This window comes from Aureobasidium namibiae, assembly GCF_000721765.1.
Source record: "Aureobasidium namibiae CBS 147.97 unplaced genomic scaffold scaffold_2, whole genome shotgun sequence".
Classification (NCBI taxonomy): Eukaryota; Fungi; Ascomycota; class Dothideomycetes; order Dothideales; family Saccotheciaceae; genus Aureobasidium; species Aureobasidium namibiae.
The window spans coordinates 379,862-402,861 of NW_013581207.1; the positions used below are offsets into that span (position 1 = coordinate 379,862).

The window sequence follows — 23,000 nt, forward strand, 5'->3', positions numbered from 1 at the left end:
GAGAAGAACTTGCTGGTTAGATTATTCCCAAAGCGCCTGTTGTACCATGCCTCCGTCTCCTGTTCAACGTGCGGTACTTTTCTCTCAAATGTCGATATCGATACCCAAGTCCATGTCGGCAATGATATCTTCATCCTTGGGCTTCTTCTTGAACCCTCCCAACGTCGTCTTCTTCAGCTTCTCGTTGATGGGTGTACTCGTGCCAGACGTGCCGTTTGCTGGTGTGCCTGTTCTGCTGATATCGCTGGCATCGCCAAACAGATCATCAGGAACCGCCAACAGCTTCTCCTTAGCGGCTTCAGCTTCACGACGTGCCTTTGCTGCAGCCTCTTCTCTGGCCTTCTGCAGAACACGCTTCTCCGCCAACTGTGCTTTGCGCACGTCTTCGCTATTGGCCTTGCGGTTCGCACGGTTGAGTGCAGCCAGACGTTCCTGTTGTGCGAGTTTGCCGTTTTGCTTTGCTGCGTTGGCGGCCGCTTGTGCTGCTTTGGCTGCGCCGCTGCCGGATCCCAGGGCCGCGAGCTCGGCATCGCACTTGGCGACTGTGGTGTCGTCGCCACGGGATGCAGCTTCCTCACGTCGCTTCTCGATCTTCTCGCGGCCGTAGTTGGCGAACTTGGCTTGTAGAGCGTTTGTGCGGTTGATCTTTCTCTGGATGTCTTCGTCGGTCCACTGGTATTCGAGGAGGGAGTGGATGTCGTCAAGCTTTGCGACCAGCGCTTTCTTAGAGGGCAGGCGCAAGGAATCGGCGGACTGAGCGGCTTTGAATCGTTCGAATTCGGCTTCGGTGAAGCTTGAGTCGGAACAGGCGATGAAGGGCCACTCCTTCTCGGCCTTGCCATGGGCGACAACTGCATATTGATCGGTGACGAAGGGCTTGCCGTTCAGACCTTCCATCTGGTAAGGCTTGCCTGAAGTAAAACCTAGAAGGATTAGCAATGTCCCGATGCATATCATAGCTGTCATGACCCACTCTTGATCTGAGCCATGCGGTATTGTGGTGCTCCAGTGTCGCGGTTGACGCCGATGCTTACACGAGCGTAGCAGTTTCTAACGCTTGTCTCGAAAGTTGGGTAGAAGCAGACTCTGGCGAAGTTGGTACGGCCGATGCGAGCACGCTCAAAGTCGCGCAGTGCTGCAGGAGCATCGTCGCGCGCAGCAGCAGCAGCGGCAGCGCGAGGCTTCTCATCCCACTCAACCTCGCTGTCACCCTCGGCGTCTCTGTCGGAATCCATATCGTCTCTTGAAGGAGAGCGGTCTCTTCTGCGCTCGTCGCCGCGGTTTCGTTGTTGACCTTTCATTTCACGTTCCCTCTTGTAGGCTTCCAGAGGACCGCTGGCCTTGACCTTTGGCCTGCTGCTCTTACGCTGGTCGTCATCGTCCAAGTTGGCAGCAGCAGCCTTGCGCTTCCTCTTATCGGCGCCAGCTTGCTCTCTCTTGCGTTGTTGCAGGATCTTTTTGAGTTGCAAGTCCTGAACCCTTCTTTCGACCTCTGCGGCACGTTCTGCCAGGATTTCTTCTCGACGGATTTCTGTCATAGCCATGACTTCAGCGCGATCAGCCTCAGAGCGGAACTTGCCCTCGATGGGATACAGAGGAGCTTCCTGGTCGAAGTCGACGCCGTCTTCCGAGTCTGATTCGTCCATGGCAGCTGAGCCCAGTGATCGGGGAGACGAGGCTGCAGAGCTGAGATGGCAATCAGTACGTGAAGGCGTACAGGAGGGCAAGGCAGGAAGGTTGGAGAGAAGTCGGGAAGAAGTGTCTGGAAGCACGTAGACTTACGCTTCACCTTCTTCTTCAGAATCGTCCTTTCTTCGTCTGCGGGGAGCAGAAGCAGCAGATGAGCGCGACTTTGGCTTTTGAGCGAGACTGCGACGTGGGGGAGAGCGATCGGGCTCTGACGACAGGGCAGCATGTTCGAAGGGGGATGAGGGTTGGGCTTGTCTGTTGTCGGATCTCTCGTCGTCGGAGCTGTCGTCACCAGCAAGAGCGAGGAGCTCGGCATCAAGCTCGTTGTCGGACATGGTTGAGGTTGTGCGGTTGGAAGGTGACTCAGGGGAGAGAGCTATAAGTTGAGCAAGTTTCGAGTATCGAGGGTTGAGAGTCGACGGGAAGGAGTGAAGTTGTCGCAGTTGGAAGTGGAAGGCGCGGTGGAGTCGGAAGGGATAGAATTGGCGTGGCTGGGGGACAATAGATGGTGCGACAATAAGATGGTGAGGGAGAATGGATCAAAGTGAAGCAACGTCGAGACAATTGCGACTTCCTCAACTGGAGCTCGCCAAGCACCTCCAAAAGTGCCTCGAATCGATGACATCGATAATCGTCGCTTCACTTTCTATACACAAAGCCACCCTTGACTTGTCGCCCTCAGCTGCCTAGAGACTCGAAAAGGAGATAACTGCGCCATCTTGTCTAGAAATAATCACAATCGATATGTCGGTCCGTCACCTAGGCCGATGCAGTAGGGCCATGCCCAAGTCGCCTTGTTCGCTGCATGTCGCCTCGCTGCAGCGGCTAGCACATATCACCACTTCGTCAGCTCCGCCGAGTACCGAAGCGAAGCCTGAGACCATCGAGACTGGCACTTCAGGGAAGAGGAAGCGTCCTCTGACTGCCGAACAAGAACGCTTCCTAGACGCTGCTGTACGCTGAATCCATGCTTTGTCTGATTTATGAATCCACCTTGACTGTTCTTAGCTCCGTGTAAATCAGACTGGCGAGCTTGCTGCTGTTGCCATATACCAGGCTCAGACTCCGCCCCTAGTCAGAGCTCATCCACATCTTCGTCCCCTGATGAAGCACATGTACGATCAAGAGGCCGGCCACTACAACTATTTTAACAAGATCATACCCAAGCATCGCATCCGTCCGACAGCCATGACTCCGCTATGGGGTCTGGCTGCCACCGCATTGGGCTGGTCGACCGCCATATTGGGCCGAGAGGCCGCCATGGCCTGCACAGAAGCTGTAGAGACCGAAATCGGTGAACATTACAATGCACAGGTGCGAGAGCTTTTGGCTTGGATGAAAAACATGGAAGAACGGGGAGAGGAGCCTGGCGAAGAGATGACAGAGTTGCTTTCAAACCTCCGAAGGATCAGAGACGAGGAGCTCGAGCATCTCGATCACGCTGTCGAGCACGATGCAAAAGAGGCTCGTCCATACGAGCTTCTGACGAACGTGATCCGGGGCGGCTGTCGTGCCGCCATCTGGGTCAGTGAGAAAGTCTGATCGCGTCGAGGAGCTCCGTCTGTAAGTTATCTCACGAATCAAAATGCCACCCGCTGCAACGCAAGATTATTTTGGCAACGTCCACTTCAATCGGGTTATTGAGACCGTCAATGGTAAGCATCCGAGACAATGCACAATAGAGAGCAGTATCGTTGTCGGGCTTCGAGTATTGTCGTAAGCTTCCATTGTGCTCGATTAATATCAGCTTGACGTGTTTCACTCACAACCCGCTGTCTTTCCTACTTCCCCTTCCACCAAATATCACCTCTACCGTATCTGGTTCTCGTTCTCATACCAATCCACCCTTACCCTCCTCTGTGTGTCTTTTCTCCAAACATCCGCGACATCCTGTCCATCAACCACTCACCTGCTCATCTATCACCATGACCTGCTTTACCTGTCGACTGGGTGCTCGATGTCTTACCAGAGACTTACGCGAGCTTGGCTTCAAGAAGAAGCTCGTACGCAAGTTTGTCGAATGCCCTGACAGCGTCAAGCATGCTACGGCTCTGCTCAAGTTCTACTCACCTCCCTCCCGCAAGCCTAGAAAGGGCAGATACAATGACCTGTGTCTTCGCAAGGGCTCACGAAAACAACGTAAGAGCACTCGAGCACGAACGATCGCGTCCCGCTCGTACTGACCTCTACTAGTATGGGTGGTCTACGATCCACTCAAGCACAAACCAACCCTCGACGAGGACGCACTTTTGCTCACCGTGAGATTCGCCATTTTCCAACCTGGAAATCCGCGTCTCATCGAATACAACACCAAAACCACAGCACTCCGCATCCGCTCGTCGAGAATCATCGCGGGCCAGCAAATCGACTACACTGCCAATGGTCCCGTTCTCAGGCCTCTAGAGGTAGAAGAAAGCGACTCTGAACCCGAGGCTGCCACTTCTGCCGCAAAACAACAGGAAGTCACTCCGTCTGCATCGCACAAAGCCAGTAGCGACTCCGAGCTTACCGTACTGGAATCCGATGAATAGATCGACTTCGACTAAAACAAGATTCACGAAAAAGGCATGCGCGGATGCTACGACCATGTCAAATTTATCACATCGCCTGCATTGTCTCTTTCAGCTTTACTTAGCGACTGCTTTTCTCCTTTGCCCAGGCTCTTTCCTCCTATACTTAACGACTGTTTCCTGCGTTGCCCATATGCTCCTTCCTGCGCTGCTTGGTTGCTCTTGCCTTTCACATCCAAAGGTCCCCCTATTCCTCTGCACTTCTGGTCTTCTTAGAGTAGGTAGTTTCCTGCTGCTCATACTCTATCATCGAGATATCATCATTGCCTACATGTCTCGTAATGATACCTTCCTTGTTAACTGTTGGCACATGCTTCCTCTGCTCCAATTTTCTGTGTGAACAGGTCAAAAAGATCTTACGACTGTTTTGGAATGCCCGTGCCAATGCAATGCAATGTATCATGAAGTTGTCAGAATAGGTACTGTACACCATGAAGCTTGTAGCTTAAGCTCTCGAGTATTATGGACACTGTCTTCTTGTACTCGGCTGCCTCGCTTGTAGCACTGTACGGAATATGAAGCTTGCAACCTCTGACCTCCCCATGTGCGGAGGGTTGTAAAGCGTGTAGCTATAACAATGCACAATCATTTCGAGGAACAGGATAGTATCCACCGAGATGTAGTGCTCTCTCGGCTCTCCCTGGATGCACCTCTGGTCTGTTAAATGACCATGCATTTCCATAGTAAGAAGGTCGCTCTGTGTCTTCGTGTGATATTTGTTGGAGCTGCAAACTTGAGCAGCACCCGGGGAGCGAGTATTGTTCCTTCAAACCATAGGAGAAACCTCCGGTCAGAACATTGGCACCGGATACCAGGTACATGAGTGTGGTACACCCATTCGATCTGGCGATCGGTGGTGAAGTAGTGATCGATACTAAGCTGGATGAGACTTGATAGAGAACGTCCCCATACCGCATTTCGTGAGCATACCTTTATTTCCTTCTAGTCCCCGAATCTCGTCGCTCTGGCTCGTTAGAAGTATGGCATTCGGTCCTAGGTGCTGTACCTTGTATGGTCATGTATTTGAGCTCTGGTCTCAGTCAAAGAAGACGATCCTGTCAGAAGGTAGATCTCTTCCTCGGCTCCGTGGGACACGGCTCGTCGATTATCAAGCAAGACGCCCGTTCGATAGCATAACCCCAATCTGTCAGATCACGTGGACTCACAGCGGCCCACCATTCCTGGGACCTCAAAAACGTCAGTCTCCCTCGCGCCTTGTGCGTCACTGTCGACATCATCGAAGAAGACGACCAGCACCGTGCGGTACAGCAAAGAACGCAACGCGCCTGTACAAGCATACGCCGCAGCGATCAATTGACCCATACAGCAATCCAACGGTGTTCTTTCGTACACGCGCCGCGAGATTGAATACTCGAGGAGCTTTCGCTGAGAAAGAAACCCACCTGGATTTTACGCGATTGAACAAGGACATTGCGTCACTAGATTTTGAAGGAGCGCGACGCATCTTCAAACTAGAGCCTCATTCAAGAGATCCTCAGGCAACGACTCGACAGACGATATCATCTACGCGTCGCCGTCGACCGTGAAACATCTCATCTCATCGTCGGTAAGTCTCTTTGCCACCGAATGTGACAGGAGCCGGTTTGCGACGCGATGGCGCGAGTGGGGACGGAAAACCGACTGACAGCCGGAGCCGCACGCGCGAACGCTTCGTGTCAAAGAATATTAATGTTGAAGGCCGGAACTGACAAATCCATTCGATAGAACATCGTTTTTCTCGAAGTTGCTTTTCTTGAACTGAAGTCGGAGATTCTGGCTTGTCAGTTTGAGAGTTCAAAGTCGGGAGAAACACCTCCTCCCCTCAAAAGTTGCCCAGCCAGCCTATCGCACCTGCCTGCAGAAACCGCGACGTCATCGTCCCTCGCCGCTACTTCCATCTCATCTTCCATCACAACAACAAACATGTCTTCTCCAAGTGAATCAAAGACCAAAGACGTGTTGAAGCAAGAAGGTAAGCAGCACTCCATTTTATCAGTGTCGTCTGCCACGGGTTGTCGTTGGTACCTATCATCGTCATCCCACCTGACATTGACGTCGGGGTTGCCTCTCTTATGACGCGCATGCATGACGCTCGAAATCATTTCATCAACTGACGCGCCCGTCAATCACAGATACCTCGAGCCAAGACAGAGCTCCATCTCCTTCGCGTCAAGGTATGTGTCACTGTTGATTGGGTCGTGACTTAGATCGGCTATTGATATACCGTCGCAGACATCAAGCAGAACATACCTTCCATCAGACAGCCGGAAGAAACTAAAGCATCTGGTGACGGCGCAAAAGAATCAAACGCGTCCTCGACCAATGCGCCGCTTGCACCTCCACCCGTTCCTAACAAGGCCTCTAACGGAGACAACGACTATTTCAGCGCCGCTCACAGCGCCCACCTGACCAAAGAACCCAACCCTTTCGAAAGCGCCTTTGGAGGTACCGCCGAGACACCTGGCAAGCCTCAACTTCCCGGAGTCAACAGTTTGACGTCGCCTGCTCCGCTCCACCCCGGCACCACTCCAGGTTGGCCCGGCTCTCTTCGTTCAGGACCTCTTAGCCCTGCAATGCTAACCGGCCCCGCGGGGTCGTCCAACGACTACTTCAGCAACGACCATCACTTTGGCGGCAGTTTCCCAACCCCTAACGAGTCCTCCCTCAGGACTGGTCTGACTCCTGGCGGTGGTGGGTCTATGTTCCCCCAACCCAGTCCCAACTCGCAAGCCATTTTCAACGCCATTCAGAGTGGAGGCGCCACTCCTGGTACTCTAGACTTCCACCGTACTGCCATGCATGCACGCGCTTCCCAGACCAACGTCAACGGAAACTTCAGCATGCCTCAGCCACCTACGTCCGCCGCTGCTGACCCCAACATTCAACCCAACCTCGACAGCAAGGGCTTCGGTCAGCAGCAACAGAACGATACCTTTGAGCAGCACGACGCCAACGATGCAGCCAACGGTCTCTTCATGCTTGCACAAGCCAGGGGCAACAACCGTAATCAACCCCAGCAATACCCGCCACCCCAGTCACAGCCTCAGATGAACTACATGGGCAACCCTCCACACCTTCCTGGCGGACTTGGCCAACAAGGACACGACGGTCAGGGCAACATGGCCGCCCGCGCCAACAAGAACTCTATCGCAAGTAATCTTTCAGGGTCAACGCAGAACGAGCACGGCAACTTCTCTGATAGCGACGGCGAAGATGTTAAGCCCACCAGAGGCAAGGGAAAGAAGAACAACAACACCAAGAACGCCAACAATGGTAGACGCAAGGCCGAGGACCAACCTAAGGGGTCCAACAAGCGCCAGAAGACTAGCATGCCGTCTATGGATGAGGAAGACTCGGACATGGACGACATGGACATGGAGAGAGGACCCGACAACAAGAAGATGACTGATGAAGAGAAACGCAAGAACTTCCTCGAAAGGAACAGGTACGATTTGCCGAAGAAGTGTGTGACTTGAGACGTACTGACATGCATCACAGAATTGCCGCACTCAAGTGTCGTCAGCGCAAGAAGCAGTGGCTGGCCAACCTTCAGCAGAAGGTCGAGATTTTCAGTACTGAGAACGACGCGCTGGCCGCTACCGTCACTCAACTGCGTGAGGAGATAGTAGGACTCAAGACTCTGCTTCTCGCTCACAAGGATTGTCCTGTCTCGCAAGCACAGGGCATTAGTGGCATGGCTATGCAGAACATTGCTGGCGAGCCCCATCAATTCAGCAACCCCTATGGCATGCAGATGTCGCACATGCAGCAGGGAGTGCCATCGCAGGCCAACATGCAAAGACGGTGATCTGGCGTTATATGCGACAGCCAGAAGTGAGTGGTACAGGGGCGTTTAAAAGGCATGACTGGCGCAGCAAGGCAAAGTCCAGCGACAGCATGTAATGGCTCAGGCAAAAGAAAGCAGGCACAGGCGTAAGGCTCTAACAGGGGTTGGCGCACTACATTCTCTCAAACACCAGATTACAGCTCCTTCGATTCAACTTGTACATTCTTCACGAAGGGAGCGTTGTCACGCCGCACAAAGGGTTTGGTAAACTGTGGGACTGGAGTAGTATGGATAGGTATTTGCTTTTGCTTCAGTTTTTGTAATCATCGAAGTCTTTATCATACACGAATAGCACTTGGTTTCACATGATTTTCCCGACTTTTCCGTGTGAAGGTTTGTGACGCGTATAGCTTTAACAATGCATAATGTTCTCGAGGATAGGATCGTATCCATTGAGATGCAACATGATCTAGGCTCTTTTTGGTCACATCTCTAGTCTAGAGACCACTGTGAATGTGTATAGCACCAGTTGCGCCCTCGTGTTGTTGTGAGAGCGAAGTGTGGACAGGATTCAACACATGGCGAGGATGTTGTATGGATTGCGAGAAAGTCATGGTATTGAACGCCAAGGACAAACAACACGTCCGCATGCATACCCGCGTCTGGGACATAGCACATTCTACGAGAAACGAACTTGTCACATCAATGAGCGATGGAAAATCGAGGGCAGCGCGTGGATAACGCGCTGCAACAGTTGCTCTTCCGATTGATACCTTGGAGGCAGGACGACGATGAAGCACTCGAAGACCAGCGCTTCGATGAGGCATTGCAAGCAGCCAGACAAACACTAGGCAGGCACGCTCCGTTCTTCGCAGGCTGAACAGGCACTTGGGGCTAACTGGGTTGCTATGTGCAGATGAACAACCATCCTCGGCAGCAGCAGACGATGTGCACCACGCCGCCGACCTGATCAGACAAAAGCTGGTACACGAGAACAGCCGCCCGGACAAAGCCCTCCACTTCTCCAACCTCTATTCGCGACTGCTGAGCCAGCCTGTGCTCGACCGTAAATGGGCTATTCTATACTTTTTATATCGACTGTCGCGTTCGGAGCCTGAGGCACTGGATGCTGCTCCCTCACCGACACCCCGCCCTCAACCTGCCTTGCGACAACAGAGCAGTGACGCTCCAGCCTTCAATGATGCCTTCTCCCGCAATGGTCTACCCAGAGTACCCGATCCCGACGATCCAGAGCCTTTGCGTCTGCCACAAACAAGAGAAAGAATGCCCTTACGCGCATCAACACGTTCAGTAGTAGCTTCGCCAGAACCATCGGCCTCTGCGAATCCACAGGACGCACCGTCAGAAGCTCAATTGCTTCGCGACTTGCCATTTACACTACAGGGTCTCTCATCGACCAATCTTGCCTTCTCCGACTCCTCGCTCAAACTCCCCTCAACATTACCCGTGCCCATCATCAGTTTGCTCCACACACTCGCCGAGCCTTCGCTTCTATATCGAAGTCTATCAGCCTTTGTTGAGTCTTCCGAGGGTGGTCTGGTGGGCCAAAGTTTGCGCTCTGCGATTGGCGTCGAGCTGAGAGCCTACCTTGGTTTGGTCGCGACTCTCGAAGCTCAAATCAGAAGAGCTTTGACTCAATTACAAGAATCGCCTGGCAATTTGGGTCTGGGAAAGGCTGGTGTGACGTTGAAACGATGTGTTGTTTGGACTCGTGAGGCGACCATGGGCTTGAGGCTCATGAGTATGATGGTCGAAGAAGCAAAAGAGAAGAAGGGAGGCGAGTTGATATCGCTCATCCACTCTTATGCCTCGTCACATGGCGACCCCTTTGTGTACACCTTCGCCGAACGACTGTTGATCCACGTCACTCGGCCTTTCTATACTATGCTTCAACACTGGATCTATGACGGCGAGCTTGAAGATCCCTTCCTGGAGTTCTTCGTCTACCAAAACCGCGATGCTGATATGGACTCGGATCCTCGTCGTGGTGGTGCAACAAGTGTTTGGGAGGACAAGTACCGCCTCAAAGACAGCATGATACCCACCATCATCACACAGGATTTTGCAAAGAAAGTCTACCTGATCGGCAAGTCACTCAACTTCATCCGCTACGGTTGCGGTGACTCGGCATGGGTCGAGAATCATAGCAAGAGCTCTATGCGAGAGCTTCGCTATGGCGACACAGCCACCCTTGAATCATCGATCGACTCGGCATACAAGGGCACCATGGCTCGTCTCATACATCTCATGGAAGACAAGTTCAAGTTGTTTGAGCATCTGGCAGCACTGAAGAAGTATCTCTTGCTAGGCCAGGGTGACTTTGTGGCCTTGCTTATGGAGTCTCTGGCCTCGAATTTGGACAGGCCGGCAAACAGCCAGTATCGACACACTTTGACTGCACAGCTCGAGCACGCCATCCGCAACAGCAACGCCCAATACGACTCTCCCGATGTACTTCGCCGACTAGACGCCCGTATGCTCGAGCTCTCTCACGGCGAAATTGGCTGGGATGTTTTTACACTCGAATACAGAGTTGATTCTCCACTCGACGTTATCGTCACCCCCTGGGCATCAAAACAATACCTCAAAGTCTTCAACTTCCTCTGGCGAGTCAAGCGCGTCGAATTCGCATTGGGCAGCACATGGCGGCGCACAATGACCGGCGCTCGCGGCGTCTTGGGTGCTGTCGGCGATAAAGTGGATGCAGACTGGAAGAACGCACGCGGCGGCATTGCAGAGATGATCCATTTTGTTTCGCAACTGCAACACTATATTCTCTTTGAAGTCATTGAAGCTGGCTGGGATGGACTGCAAAAGGCACTGCGCACACCTGATGCTACACTCGATGACTTGATCTCAGCGCATGGAGCCTACCTCCGCAGCATCACTCGCAAAGGTCTTTTAGCCCCTTCAGGCTCTCAGGCTTCGTCCTCGACGGCGCCAGACTTTACGGCTCAGTTGCATGAGTTGCTGAAACTTATGCTTAGCTATAAAGATGCCGTGGACAGTCTATACTCCTTCTCCGTGGCCGAATTCACCCGCCGCCAGGATCTAGCCGCCAAAATCGAAACAAGGACAGCAGCAGGCACATGGGGCGTCACTGAAAAAGACGACCACAACCGCACCTCCTCTCGCCGCCACAACGACCGCGAAGACAACGATTCACCTATTCCGCCTTTACTCCCCTTTTCCTCCAACACCTCTGCTGCAGATGAAACTGCTATCCTGACCTCTTTGCGTCAACGATTGCAGACTCTAGCTACGGATTTTAGAGCCAGAGTTAATATTCTGCTCGGTGATCTTGCGTATCAGCCGGATGTGGATATGAGGTTTTTGGGCGTGGTTATGAATTTCAACGATGTTTATGCGCCTGTGAGGAAGGGTCATGGACATCATGGTCATGGTGGTGCGGCGAAGAGGAGACAGCAGCAGCAGCAGCAGCAGGAGAGGGAGAAGGAGGGAGGTGAGAGGGAGAAGGGCAAGGGCAAAGAAAGGGAGAGGGTCAAGAGAACCAGAGACGAGGTCGAGGCTAATGGCGGAGCAACATCCAAGGAAGGCTGATGCCCTTTGTGAGTTTTTCCCATGTTTGCAAAATCGGAGTTTTGACGGCAGAGGGAGGATAAGCGTATGCTGGTTTACATTTGTGCTCTTAGGTAGTGGCTTACCTTGAATCGAAAGAACATGATCTCAGAAGCAAAAGACTCATTTTTTGATGAATTCACGTGTTATGGTACTTGAGAGAATAATTTGTACGGTGAGCATCGCGAAAATGGTTGGTTTCTTTTATATCTCTAACCCTCTTCTATCCTGATTTGCATAACCACCGCAGATATATTTATATTCATTAGGTCAGTGTATGGATCTGAAGTTCGAGGCATCTCCGTGAGCAGATATCCAGAGTGAGGAAGATTGAATCTGAGAAGAGAGTGCTCATAGCCAAGACGCTTGATCTCATGCGTTGCAACAAGTGTTTAGCCACGAGCGAGATTGAAGTTGTCGCAAGGTGTCGGATTGTGTTCGGTGAGGTTTCAAGAAGAAAGTACTCCGGTTCGAATTGGTTTCGCGCACCGTGGAGGATCGTGAAGCAAAGGAACTCAAAGGTGTGATTTGGGGGCCAACAGTGGGATTGTGAGGTGTAAAATGGTCCCTCAGTCGCTGTCCGAGTCACTCGAAGACTCCTCGGACGATGACGAGGAGCCGGAATCCGAGTCTGAGCCTGAGCTTGATGATGAGTCCGACTCGCTCTCCGAAGAATCAGAACTAGCCTTGGACTTCTTGGACTTTTTGGCCTTTGCCTTTGTAGCCTTGACCTTTGCAAGTTTGGCCTTGAGTTTTGCGATCTTTGCGTCTGCGAGCTGAGCCTCGAGTTTTGCGATCTTTGCCTTCTTTGCTGCGGGTTTCTCGTCTTCGCTGCTGCTGCTGCTGCTGCTGCTGCTGCTGCCGCTGTCCGAGTCACTATCGCTATCACTGTCGCTGCTGTCGCTGTCACTGCTCTCGCTGCTAGAGACATCGGTCCTTGACTTTCTCTTCTTGCGCATGGAGAGGATGACCTTGGGTTCCTCCTTGGCGATGGGTGCCACTCTTGCGACTGCCTGGGGCTCGCCCTTGCTCATGGTATTCCAGACCAACTGCACACGCTCATCGTAATCTTTCTGTTCCTGTATGGTTTTGGTCTTCTCAGGCTCGGGATCGATACCGTTCTTGCGCAAAATCTCCTTCTGTCTCTCAAGAGCAGAGTCGTAGGCAGTCTTTCTGGCCTCTGCGGTCTCCATGGGTTCGTCCTTGACTTCTGGAATCTCGGTGCGGATGAAGGAGACGATGTCGATGTTTGCGGATTGAGCTGCTTGACGTAGACGTTGGCGGGCGGCTACTCCTTGTAATCCGTCGAGATATTCCACAAGGGCGTCGTTGCAAGAAGGAGGGATGCGGTAGATGTTCCAGACGTTCTTAAGCACGTCGTTCTGTTTGGACTTGTTGAACTTCCAAGAGGATCTATCGGTGTGGTATTGTTCCAGATAGCGGACGTAGTCGGGCACAGGTTTGTCGGCGTTGTCCTTTGGCGTGCGGACTTTTTGTTTCTTGACAATGGGGACCGCTGGGTCAGAGATGGTTTGCGCCGTGTTGTTGTTGTTTGTCATGTGCTCTGCTGCTCGCTCTGCTTTCTTCTCTTTCTTTGACTTTTTCTTTTCTTCCTTGGTCGCTTTCTGGGGCGTCACTTCAGACTCCTGGGCAACTTCCGGGGGGTGAAGCGACACAGTATCTTCAAGTTTCTTGTTGTTGTTCTCGGCAGCCTTTGCTGCTTCGGCGGCGTCGTGAGCGGCAGCTTTCTCAGCGTAGTAATCTAGTTCGTCGTTGGCCCAGGCTTGGAAGTAGGTCTGCGCACTATCTCCGTCTTGGGTTTTGGTGTCGTTGGAGAAGACGACAGACTTGCGACGGCCTTGCTTACTGTTCGGTGTGGCTAAGATGGACTTTTCAGGCGACGCCCGTCTACAGATGGTGTTAGCGTTTGTGGAACATACTGGCGATCCGAGTTGGTCGAGGTACAGGTCACAGAAAGCATAGGCTTCATAGGATAGAGCAATTCATGGACGAGAACTGAAGGAGATTTGCGGAAAGAGAAAAACAGAATGGAAAAGCATACAATTTGGAGGGCATTGGACTGGATATCGAAGCTACTGACGAGGGCTGCAGCTGCTTTGGCGCAGGACTAGATTGATTGACTCCATTCTCGAGTCTCTGCTTCTTGAAGCCCTTGGGAGTATCGGCATCGTCTCTGGAGCGTTTGCTCGAGGTAGCAGGGGAAGCGGGCAGCGGAGCCGTGTCTTTTGCGTTTGTCAGACTCAGACCGAGTCTTTTCCAGGCAGGCACGTGTTGTTCGGTCATGATTGCTGTTGCAAGAGATCAATCACATGCAAGACCAAAAAAAGAAGGAACAAAAAATATGCGGAAGTCCAGCACGATCCGGGGAAGGCGCGCGGGAGTGCCAAGGGTTGTCTGTTTCGCTGCGAGCTCGCCATGACGATCGGGCAAACGCGCACTGTAGTGCTGTAGAGAGCTTCACTATCACCACATCTCCATCGCTCATCGCCCGTCCATCGCCTCGTCTATCCGTCTTCGCGGCTTGCTTCATCTCGAGTTTGCACACGCCTAATCTCAATACACATCTCGGTTGCCCATCATGAGTGAGTTTCGCCTTGGTTCGAATGCTCGGCATAGCTAACTCCCGCAACAGGCAGCGCAGGCTACGACAGACACATCACCATCTTCTCGGACCAAGGCCGTCTCTACCAAGTCGGTGCGTGATCCCGCCCATGGCCTTCTCTCAGCGCAATCCCCAACTTACATTCCATAGAATATGCATTCAAGGCCATCACCGCAGCAAACATCACCTCCGTTGGCGTCCGCGGCAAGGACTGTGCAGTAGTCATCTCGCAAAAGAAGGTCCCCGACAAGCTCATCGACCCCTCGTCCGTCTCGTACATCCACAGACTATCGCCTTCGGTCGGTTGTGTCATGACTGGTTCCATCGCAGATGCAAGAGCTTCGGTCATGAGAGCGCGCGGTGAGACTGCCGAGTTCAGATACAAGAACGGCTACGAGATGCCCTGTGATGTTCTGGCCAAGCGCCTTGCAAACATCTCGCAGGTCTATACACAAAAAGTGAGACGGCCACCCTCGGTGCATTCGCGACTCTGTGCTAACCTAGTCCAGGCATACATGAGACCCCTGGGCGTCGCCACAACGCTCATCTCGGTCGACTCTGAGTTTGGCCCTCAGCTATACAAGTGCGATCCCGCTGGTTACTTCGTCGGCTACAAGGCCACCTCTTCAGGTCCCAAGGCACAAGAAGCCATGAACCACCTCGAGAAGAAGCTGCGAAACAAGAACTGCGCAGAAGGCAGCTGGGAGGAGGTCGTTGAACTCGCCATTACCACTCTCAGCACAGTGCTGAGCGTCGACTTCAAGAAGGGCGAGATTGAGATTGGCATCGTCGGTGGTCCCCGTGCCGATGGCAAAGAGGGCACCACAACCGACTTCACCACGCTGAGCGAAGAGCAAATCGACGAGCGTCTGCAGTCGATTGCTGAGAAGGACTGAGCATAATGACCCTTTATCTTCACGACGTCATCTAATCCATCACATGGTATGCCATCCATCGCTCTCGCTGATTCGCTTGCACATGGCACCGCTAGCAGCGTGGTTCGGTGTCCACACGCCAGCGTGCAGAGAGCAGCCGGTAGCCTCATCTCATGAATCCTGCTGTGTTTTTCCCCTTCCGTATCGTAGCATCATTTCCTTCTCCGTTCCACCAAACGCTTTCTTCTGTGGCTCTGTTCGTGCGCAAAGTGCCGGTCAGGCCGGCTGCTGTGGTAGCTTCTGACTTGTGGCGCCCACCTCCCCCGCCTTTACCACTGGAACGCTCCTCTGAACGCCTTTTCTGAATCCACCCAGCCTTAGGACTCGCCGATACCTGACTCTGCCTTTAGAACTTACGCTAGGTCCTCTCGTGCATCTGCCACACGTGTGCGTGCGTACCCTTGGCTGTTTCCGTATGAGCTGTCGACCCATGCCCTCTCATACATGGTAGCTTCGTGACGTCTTGGCCGTCCACCCCCCCAGGCGTAAAACTGCCATTTTAGATGTGAACCCCGTTCAGATCATGCTTGCTCATAGCTGCAAAGACGACCATTTCCCTTGTTGGTGTATTACTTATCAACGTCTCTCCCAATCCATCCACAGCCTCTCCTTCGCTTCTGCACGCCCTGTCCTGCCCTGCCTTGACCCTTTCCATTCTCTCTGCTCCACGCCCGATCTAATCGCATATTATCGACATCGTTTATATGTGTGACAATGAAAGATACTTTTCCGGGATCCACAAGCATCAGCAACCGAAAAAAGATCCATTGAGCTGTAAGGGTCGTTATATATCTGTCGATCACTGCCCGTCCAGATCCATCTTCTCACCACAGCTGAACCAATCCTTCCCCTGCTCAATGACCGACGGATGTAAGATGTCCCTCGTACCATCCTTTACCACCAATCCGGACCCCTCCCTTCTGACATGCATCGCCTCAGTGAACGAGGCACGCGCCATGCGTATCGCCGAGATTCTTTCTGATTTCAGACACCTACAACACTACATCGCAAACATCAGAGCAAACCCTTCAGCCGAGGACTACTACGAGGAAGGCTACTGTGTGCTTCGACAATGTGCCGAAGAAGCCCACGCCCTCCTCGCTCAACCATACGAATGCCAAGGACCGGAACCGGATGGTGACTATGAACGAGAGAAGGACCAGCTTCAACGGTATGTTTCTCGGACCGTCTCCGTTGTTGTTGAAGTCGAGTCTGATGTCAGAATAGTGTCATGCTCGATGCAAGCATTCGGCGATTCAAGATTCAGCAGACATACCTCAAAGCAAGCGCAGCACTACGATGGGTCAACTCGAGGAATGCCATACTGGGAACGAATCGACCTCAAGCCATCCATACGCCGGCGCTGCAACAGATAACCAACACTATGCGAGCAGTAAGTTTTCGGCTCCGTCGACTGCTTTTTGCTTCTGTTTTCTTGAACGTTGTTTTGCGTGAATCCCGGGGGTGCATGATCCGAACCGTGCGGCTGGATTTTTAGCATGATCACACTCAACTGACACAACTGTCCTTGCAGGAACTTGCATCGGTGACACCAGCTCGGGTAGAGCTAGCTCTACGATCTCAGGACAGCATCCAGGGGAAATGGCTTGTTGAGGATCCGACATGGAGCACCATGGAAGAGAGCATACGGAACCGCCGATGATAGCATTTGATCACTTGATCCACCAGCACCAAGCGACCAAGCAACCGAATACTCTTGGAACAACTACCGATCGATGGTTAACCCAAGGCTTCGGGAATTGAGGAGCGGTCGACTCAAGAGTGGGAAACTTGCGGAACTCTTCTGGCCTTGACAGGACCGACACCAACGGCAGCCAGCTGGCGCCCAAACCGGCCTTTACCGCCTTTGCGCCAAGTCGTTTGCACGTGCGGACCACTCGGACAGATCCGTCAACTTAGGCTCAAGCCTCTCGGCGACTCCGTCTCCCACTCACCGAACGCCGACCTCACCACTGATGTAATCACCATTGCCTTATTTCGAAGAATGGTAACAACGGTCCGATCGATATACCTTACTCCCGGAACATGGCGTTTTTGAAAGAAGCCCTGAGGTCCCTCACAAGATAGGGACAGCGGAAATGGAACATGGATGAGATGAGGTGAAGTGCGAGATGGGAAACGTGGGGTACCAAGAGACGAAGGATCAGTAACCTCATCTCCTGCAGACTGCTGTTGCTCATACGACTACCAGCTCGGGAAGTAATTCGCGCTCTGCTCATGTATAATTACACCTCATCTCGTGATCTGACTCAGACACCAATAAGAGATTTCTCAATTGCACGCTCAAGTTCATCCATCTAGACAGAAGAATCCCAATGGAATAGAGATCACTATCATAAGGTTGACTCATCTGGAAAACTGATTCACATGCCCATCTGACGTACACAGCCTTATCACGAGCGCCATGATTCTAAGGGACTGACACATGGCGGAAGCCTAGCTGATAGGCTTGCAACTGATTTAGAGTTGGGTTAGTACCCTAAACTCCTCTCTCCTACAAAGGCATAGAGTGCAATGCTCGCTTTGAAAAAGCACAGTATTCTATAGCCTCGAGATGTATCCAAAGAGAGCGTTTTGAACACCGCATCTCGATGGATACCATCCGAATCTCGAGAATCACTGTGGATTTCTAAGTCCGGTTGGTCAATCCAGAAGTAACGCGGCGTGTAGCATGCTTTTGTGATTATTTCCAGGGCAAAAGTCATATGGCTTTGGCCGAGTCCGACATCCCCATTCCATGGTATTGGTCCAAGAGCGACAGTCCGCTTGAAGCTTAGTTGATCACAATTTGCCAGTCTCAGATGAAGCGTCACGAGTAATTCTAACGATCCTTATGACGCATTCAAAGCATCTCGGAATGCGTGCGGAGAAATAGCTAGCTCGAGATCCAAAACCTCATGCGCTTGACCCTTGCCTAGTTTCGAAGCCTACTCGACCGTACAGACTACAACACTTCCGACGGTTCACGAGAGCTTCGAGCACTGCTTGTGACAACCGTAGTAAGTGTTGTTGTTGGCCGAATGCCCTTGTTATGCAACATAGTAAACTCTTACGCTGCACCGTGTCAAGCGTCGGATGTGATTCGAGTCTGTTCTGTTGCTGTTCCATCCAAGTCTAGATCACCATCGCAAGGCACTGATAAACATTCATCATCTAATAACTAAGAAATTCATTCGTCACTGCAGCACCCCGAGCACACTAGCACTTGGACTACTGGACTGCAAATTGGCGGAATCATGACGCACACCGCACCTACACTATCAACTCCTTGCGATACACTAACTGTTATACCAATGATAGCATGGAGCCAATCACAGAGACCATGCTGCTAGCCCTCGAGCCGTCGTGACTCAGCCGCAACATCCATACCTTACCCCTCTCAGGTCCAGAGAACGGCATCAGTCTGACAGATCTCAAGACAAACGATCAAGAACAGGGACATGAAGGTTCACCTCGCAAAGGCCACGTGAGATCAGATAGGAAGAAGCTTTCGCCGTACCTCGTATGACACTGCACAGCATACAAGCAGGATCGATGACGGCGAATCACCATTGGCGGACCCAAGAAGTTCACCAACAGAGCCTCATCACCCCATGGCTCGCAAACAGTCACAACCCTTGCAATCTCCCGATCACATCGAAGAACAAGTTGCGTCTCTCGATCCCGAAACCGAACCTCTCGCATCTCGCCATCACCGTCGCTCGGTTCTCCCAAGAAGACACGACCAAGTAAATACGAAGTACCTCCCCCCTCAATCCTCACGAATGATGTTCGTGAACTCAAACCCTCCTCGGAATCCTCGAACCGGATCTTCATAGTTCGTCTTTCGTCACTATTCACGTGGCAGAAAAACAACACCGACAAGGATCAAGGTGTGCAGGAAGCTTTTTGCACAGATTCGTGTTCACCCACCACATGCACCCCACCGGAGTCAAGTCAAAAACTCTCCGGTACCTTGCCCTATCCTCATATATGATTGGTGGGGAGCAAGGCTGTCGACTGGTGTCATTTCTCGTACCCATGTATCGCACTGCCACATGTTTTGATAGTGTACCTCTTCCCCTCTATCTCGGAACCTCCACATTCCGTTCGACGCCCTTTGACTGAACAGCAAAGTCAAGCAAAGAGGAGAGATGTTCTATGAAGTTTTGCTTCACCTCAACTCCGGTCGGCTAATATTTCCTCTCGTCGTTTTTTGTGGCTGCGATGATCAGCCACTTCTTTCCCACGTGTCGTTCCCGCGCTTAGTTTGGAATATGGTGCGCACCTCGCTGTTTGATTACCCTTTTGAGATATGCAGTAGAGACGGTGGCTTTTGCACTTCCTTTTTCCTTTTGAGTGCTTCACGGACTTGCAGGTTTGATATCATTCGGGGAGAGCGAGTATCGTCGGAGAGAGCGAATGATCGTCGGAGACAGCGAGATATCGTCGGCGAAGAGCGATGCTTTTGCGCAGAGTAAGCAAGATGAATGCTGATAAGCCACCATGCGTGGCCTGCTGTGACTTCCTGCGTCTATTCTAATTTGGCGCTGCAGCCGCAGATGCGTTGCTGTGCATGTTCATTCGAGGAAGCACATGCGTGCTGCAAGACTGCAAGTGCTATATAGCTTGTTCGAAGTTTGATATTTATTGATTTACGCTCTACTGTTAGCAGGCATGAATTGAAACCGTTCTTGAGAGTCTGTCGAGTTTTAAGTTTTCTCTGGCTTGTTTGCGATCGCAAGATTGCATGTGATACTCAGAGTCTATGTGCCGATAAACGTGGTACTGGGATCGGGAAGTCGAGGCTTGGTATGGCTGAGTTTCTGTGTGTTGGAAGACGATCAAAGTGTCCTCCTCGTGTGCTGAAACTTGTAACCTGCACGCTTCTCTCACACTTCTCCTGCGAGGGTATAGAGGATGATCTGCCTATCAAAAGGCACAAAGGGTTCTAAGCTAGAAATAATACCGAAGAGAGCCTTGAGCACACAATCTTCCAATGGACACTGCTCGTTTAACGAAAGTACTGTGCAATTCTACAGCTGACCGCGTTACAAACTTTAGCACACAGGGAGAGTGTGTCAGGACAGGGTAGAACCACGAATACATAAGAAGCTTCCGTTGGCCATTTACTGTAGAGAGTGCATCTGGTTATACTCAGTGAATCCCATTCCGAGTTTGAGAGAGCATCTGTTGCCTGAGTACTCATTCGACTTCACAGCGGCCACTCGCGCCATGTTGGACTGCTACCAGCCACATTCTCGAGTCCCTCTTTCCATGAACGGTCATTCCGACACTGTCGGACTTCCCAAACCATCTCCCGGGTCAACTGTCAAGAACTCTTCCAGAAGCTCTGTTGACCTCTAACGTAAGACATATCGATGGATACGATGCCTTGAACCAGGCTTACTTAACGTTGCGCCCTGCCACACATGTCCAGCTCAACTTCACCAAGCCCAAGGTTCGATGGGGGAGTTCTTGCGAACCGTTTTCTGTCAGTGCTTCCATCGCCAAAGCCCGATCAGAAAGAAGCCGATGTTGCAGCTATGGCGTCAAAGAACAGAGCTGACCTCCAAGGGGCTGAAGGAAAAAAGATGCTGTGCAGAAAGAATTGGAAGCGACACCGGGATAAACAGATTTAGTTCTGTTGAAGAAAGCCGTGTAGCTTGACCACAACAGCCAGCTGAAAAGACAGCCTTGGCGCAATCGTTTGGTTGACATGCAAAAAAAGCCAGATTTTGACCAAGCGCTGTCATCTTTGGTTGGCGTTTCTGGTGTTGAAGAGAGATGAAAAGGCTTGGACCGTGTTGTTGGTGTTCCTCAATGCATTAAACGCACCTGCAGTGACTTCCGGGGCTTCATCCGCGATGGTTATTGTGGACTGAGCATCATCGTGAGCCTGAGACGTGATGCGCTTGCGTTTGTTCCGTGATGAGGTGGTTGGTGGCTGCTGATTTGATGCTGTTCTCTCCTGTGCAGACCATTTCGCTAGGATGGCGTCTTCAGAAGGATTGTCCAGGTTGTGGTAGGAAGCATGGTGGCCGCAGCCGTCGCACTCGAATGAGGTAGCGGCCTGTGTGGGACACCGTGTGTTGGTATGAACGAAGGGAAGTGGATGGTGGTGAGCAGTGAGAAGAACGACCTACCTTGACTGGATGCAGCATGAATCGAAGGCAAGGACATTTGTTGGAAATCATGCCGTTCTTGTGGTTACATGATCCGCGTGGAGGTGTGTAGTTCATCGAACTCCAGACGCTGTTTGCAGGTATCTGCATACTAGACATGTTGATCTGGATAACCAGTAGAATGGTGGTAAGTTTTGATCATTGGTCGTGTCTGCTTGTAAGTGAAACTACCGTGGTGCCCATGTGCTAAATTCTGTCACTCCCACTCCCACTCCGTCCCGACTCCGATCTCACGACAACATACGGGCGGAATTAAAAGCTATCACGATGCACAGCCCTTTCCAGATTGTGGCAAAATCTGCAGAGAGCCATAGCATCTTGACTCTCTTTGGAGACTCTCTGTTCACTCAAGAGACTGTGCATTCCTATAGCCATCCACGTGGTGATGCAAGATGATCCAGATAAGATAAGATGCTCTTGCGCCAAGACTTTGGTATAGCCGTCTGGGGTTCGAGCTGCCTTGTACTCAAAACCGACAGCTTTGCGCCATCATCCATCTCGTCGCATCTGATATAGTAATCATACCGTCAAGATGCCGAAATATAAGTCCGCCTTCTGCTCAATCGCTGTTCTCTTACTGACAATCGACTACTCTTCTGTAGGTTCCTCAGGCCGTAGCCATACGACGACAGACTGAATACTCATGCGAACTCAGGCGATTATTGCGATGTCTACCTCACTCACGACAGTATGAGCGTGAGAAAGGCCCACAACAGCGGTCGCAACCATCTACGAAACGTCGTCGATTACTACCAACGTATGCGAGCCGACACTCAGACCTACAGAGAGAGATGCGACTGACATGGCGGGACAGAAATCGGACACGAAAAGGCACAATCGGTTATTGATAGCATCACTTCCTCGTATGCCGCCGAAGGACAGGCAAGCGCGAACCCCATGTTGCCCGGCGGAACCCATGCTGGTGTAGCAGCCATGCCCTTCGGCTTCCCTCCCGGTATGGCCCCACCACCTGGCGGTATGCCATTCCCTCCTCCAGCCGGCGGTCGCGGTATGCCACCTTTCCCCTTCCCACCAAACGGCATGCCTCCTTTCCCTCCCAATGGAATGCCCTTCCCTCCTCCGACACCCGGTGGCGCAGCTGGATCACCACCTCAAGGCATGCCTTTCCCTCCTCCTGGCGGTATGCCCTTCCCTCCACCGGCTGGTATGCCATTCCCTCCCATGGGTGGCCCGAGTCCTGGACCTGGCGCCGGACTCCCTCCACCTGGAATGCCCATGTCGCACGACCCAAGACGCCAATAGGATGGCCCCTGGGAGCAGCACGCACGCAATCCATACACGCAGGAGCCGCCGCCCAGGCTCGACCCACGATGGCATTAGAAAGCTCTCCTACAAGCGCTAGGGCCAGAGCATCCTCCAGAAGCGCACATCGGACCTGTAGAAGAAGCTATCAGGACGCACTCACAAAGAGTCAAGAGGGAACGAAGCGCTAGCCCTGTCGTGGGACAGCGACAAGGTACGACTGGAGGAGGCAAGAGGCAAAGACGTTGATTATGTTTAGGATGGCGTTCAGTCGGGGATGAAATTCGAACAGGCGCATTCGGAGTTGAAACAAGGACGGAAGGAAATGCATCGGATAAAGATATCACT

At 52.2% G+C, this 23,000-nt stretch overlaps 10 protein-coding genes across 10 annotated transcripts; 7 read left to right on the top strand and 3 right to left on the bottom strand.

Moving 5' to 3' along the window:
* Positions 1–84: 84 nt before the first annotated feature.
* On the bottom strand, positions 85–2,024 carry M436DRAFT_60324 (uncharacterized protein; the record flags this gene model as incomplete). Its single annotated transcript, XM_013575536.1, has 3 exons — positions 85–923; positions 974–1,686; positions 1,783–2,024. 3 exons carry the CDS (start codon positions 2,022–2,024, stop codon positions 85–87), a joined length of 1,794 nt encoding a protein of 597 aa, XP_013430990.1.
* A 445-nt stretch (positions 2,025–2,469) lies between these two features.
* Positions 2,470–3,231, top strand: M436DRAFT_38230 (COQ7-domain-containing protein; the record flags this gene model as incomplete). Its single annotated transcript, XM_013575320.1, has 2 exons — positions 2,470–2,643; positions 2,698–3,231. The coding sequence occupies 2 exons, from the start codon at positions 2,470–2,472 to the stop codon at positions 3,229–3,231; spliced, it is 708 nt and encodes a 235-aa protein (XP_013430774.1).
* A 383-nt stretch (positions 3,232–3,614) lies between these two features.
* Positions 3,615–4,220, top strand: M436DRAFT_78246 (uncharacterized protein; the record flags this gene model as incomplete). Its single annotated transcript, XM_013575848.1, has 2 exons — positions 3,615–3,828; positions 3,883–4,220. The coding sequence occupies 2 exons, from the start codon at positions 3,615–3,617 to the stop codon at positions 4,218–4,220; spliced, it is 552 nt and encodes a 183-aa protein (XP_013431302.1).
* A 1,962-nt stretch (positions 4,221–6,182) lies between these two features.
* M436DRAFT_69482 (uncharacterized protein) lies at positions 6,183–8,067 on the top strand (the record flags this gene model as incomplete). Its single annotated transcript, XM_013575686.1, has 4 exons — positions 6,183–6,231; positions 6,392–6,433; positions 6,492–7,704; positions 7,758–8,067. 4 exons carry the CDS (start codon positions 6,183–6,185, stop codon positions 8,065–8,067), a joined length of 1,614 nt encoding a protein of 537 aa, XP_013431140.1.
* Positions 8,068–8,758: 691 nt separating this feature from the next.
* On the top strand, positions 8,759–11,628 carry M436DRAFT_69483 (uncharacterized protein; the record flags this gene model as incomplete). The annotated part of the gene is made up of 2 exons (XM_013575687.1): positions 8,759–8,897; positions 8,963–11,628. 2 exons carry the CDS (start codon positions 8,759–8,761, stop codon positions 11,626–11,628), a joined length of 2,805 nt encoding a protein of 934 aa, XP_013431141.1.
* Positions 11,629–12,215: 587 nt separating this feature from the next.
* On the bottom strand, positions 12,216–13,950 carry M436DRAFT_69484 (uncharacterized protein; the record flags this gene model as incomplete). The annotated part of the gene is made up of 2 exons (XM_013575688.1): positions 12,216–13,554; positions 13,709–13,950. The coding sequence occupies 2 exons, from the start codon at positions 13,948–13,950 to the stop codon at positions 12,216–12,218; spliced, it is 1,581 nt and encodes a 526-aa protein (XP_013431142.1).
* Positions 13,951–14,245: 295 nt separating this feature from the next.
* Positions 14,246–15,165, top strand: M436DRAFT_60329 (proteasome core particle subunit alpha 1; the record flags this gene model as incomplete). The annotated part of the gene is made up of 4 exons (XM_013575537.1): positions 14,246–14,249; positions 14,300–14,362; positions 14,420–14,727; positions 14,779–15,165. The coding sequence occupies 4 exons, from the start codon at positions 14,246–14,248 to the stop codon at positions 15,163–15,165; spliced, it is 762 nt and encodes a 253-aa protein (XP_013430991.1).
* A 995-nt stretch (positions 15,166–16,160) lies between these two features.
* Positions 16,161–16,867, top strand: M436DRAFT_78250 (uncharacterized protein; the record flags this gene model as incomplete). The annotated part of the gene is made up of 3 exons (XM_013575849.1): positions 16,161–16,375; positions 16,432–16,597; positions 16,739–16,867. The coding sequence occupies 3 exons, from the start codon at positions 16,161–16,163 to the stop codon at positions 16,865–16,867; spliced, it is 510 nt and encodes a 169-aa protein (XP_013431303.1).
* A 4,089-nt stretch (positions 16,868–20,956) lies between these two features.
* Positions 20,957–21,488, bottom strand: M436DRAFT_60331 (uncharacterized protein; the record flags this gene model as incomplete). Its single annotated transcript, XM_013575538.1, has 3 exons — positions 20,957–21,000; positions 21,043–21,277; positions 21,351–21,488. 3 exons carry the CDS (start codon positions 21,486–21,488, stop codon positions 20,957–20,959), a joined length of 417 nt encoding a protein of 138 aa, XP_013430992.1.
* A 433-nt stretch (positions 21,489–21,921) lies between these two features.
* M436DRAFT_78252 (uncharacterized protein) lies at positions 21,922–22,652 on the top strand (the record flags this gene model as incomplete). The annotated part of the gene is made up of 3 exons (XM_013575850.1): positions 21,922–21,991; positions 22,045–22,146; positions 22,204–22,652. The coding sequence occupies 3 exons, from the start codon at positions 21,922–21,924 to the stop codon at positions 22,650–22,652; spliced, it is 621 nt and encodes a 206-aa protein (XP_013431304.1).
* Between the last annotated feature and the right edge of the window lie 348 nt (positions 22,653–23,000).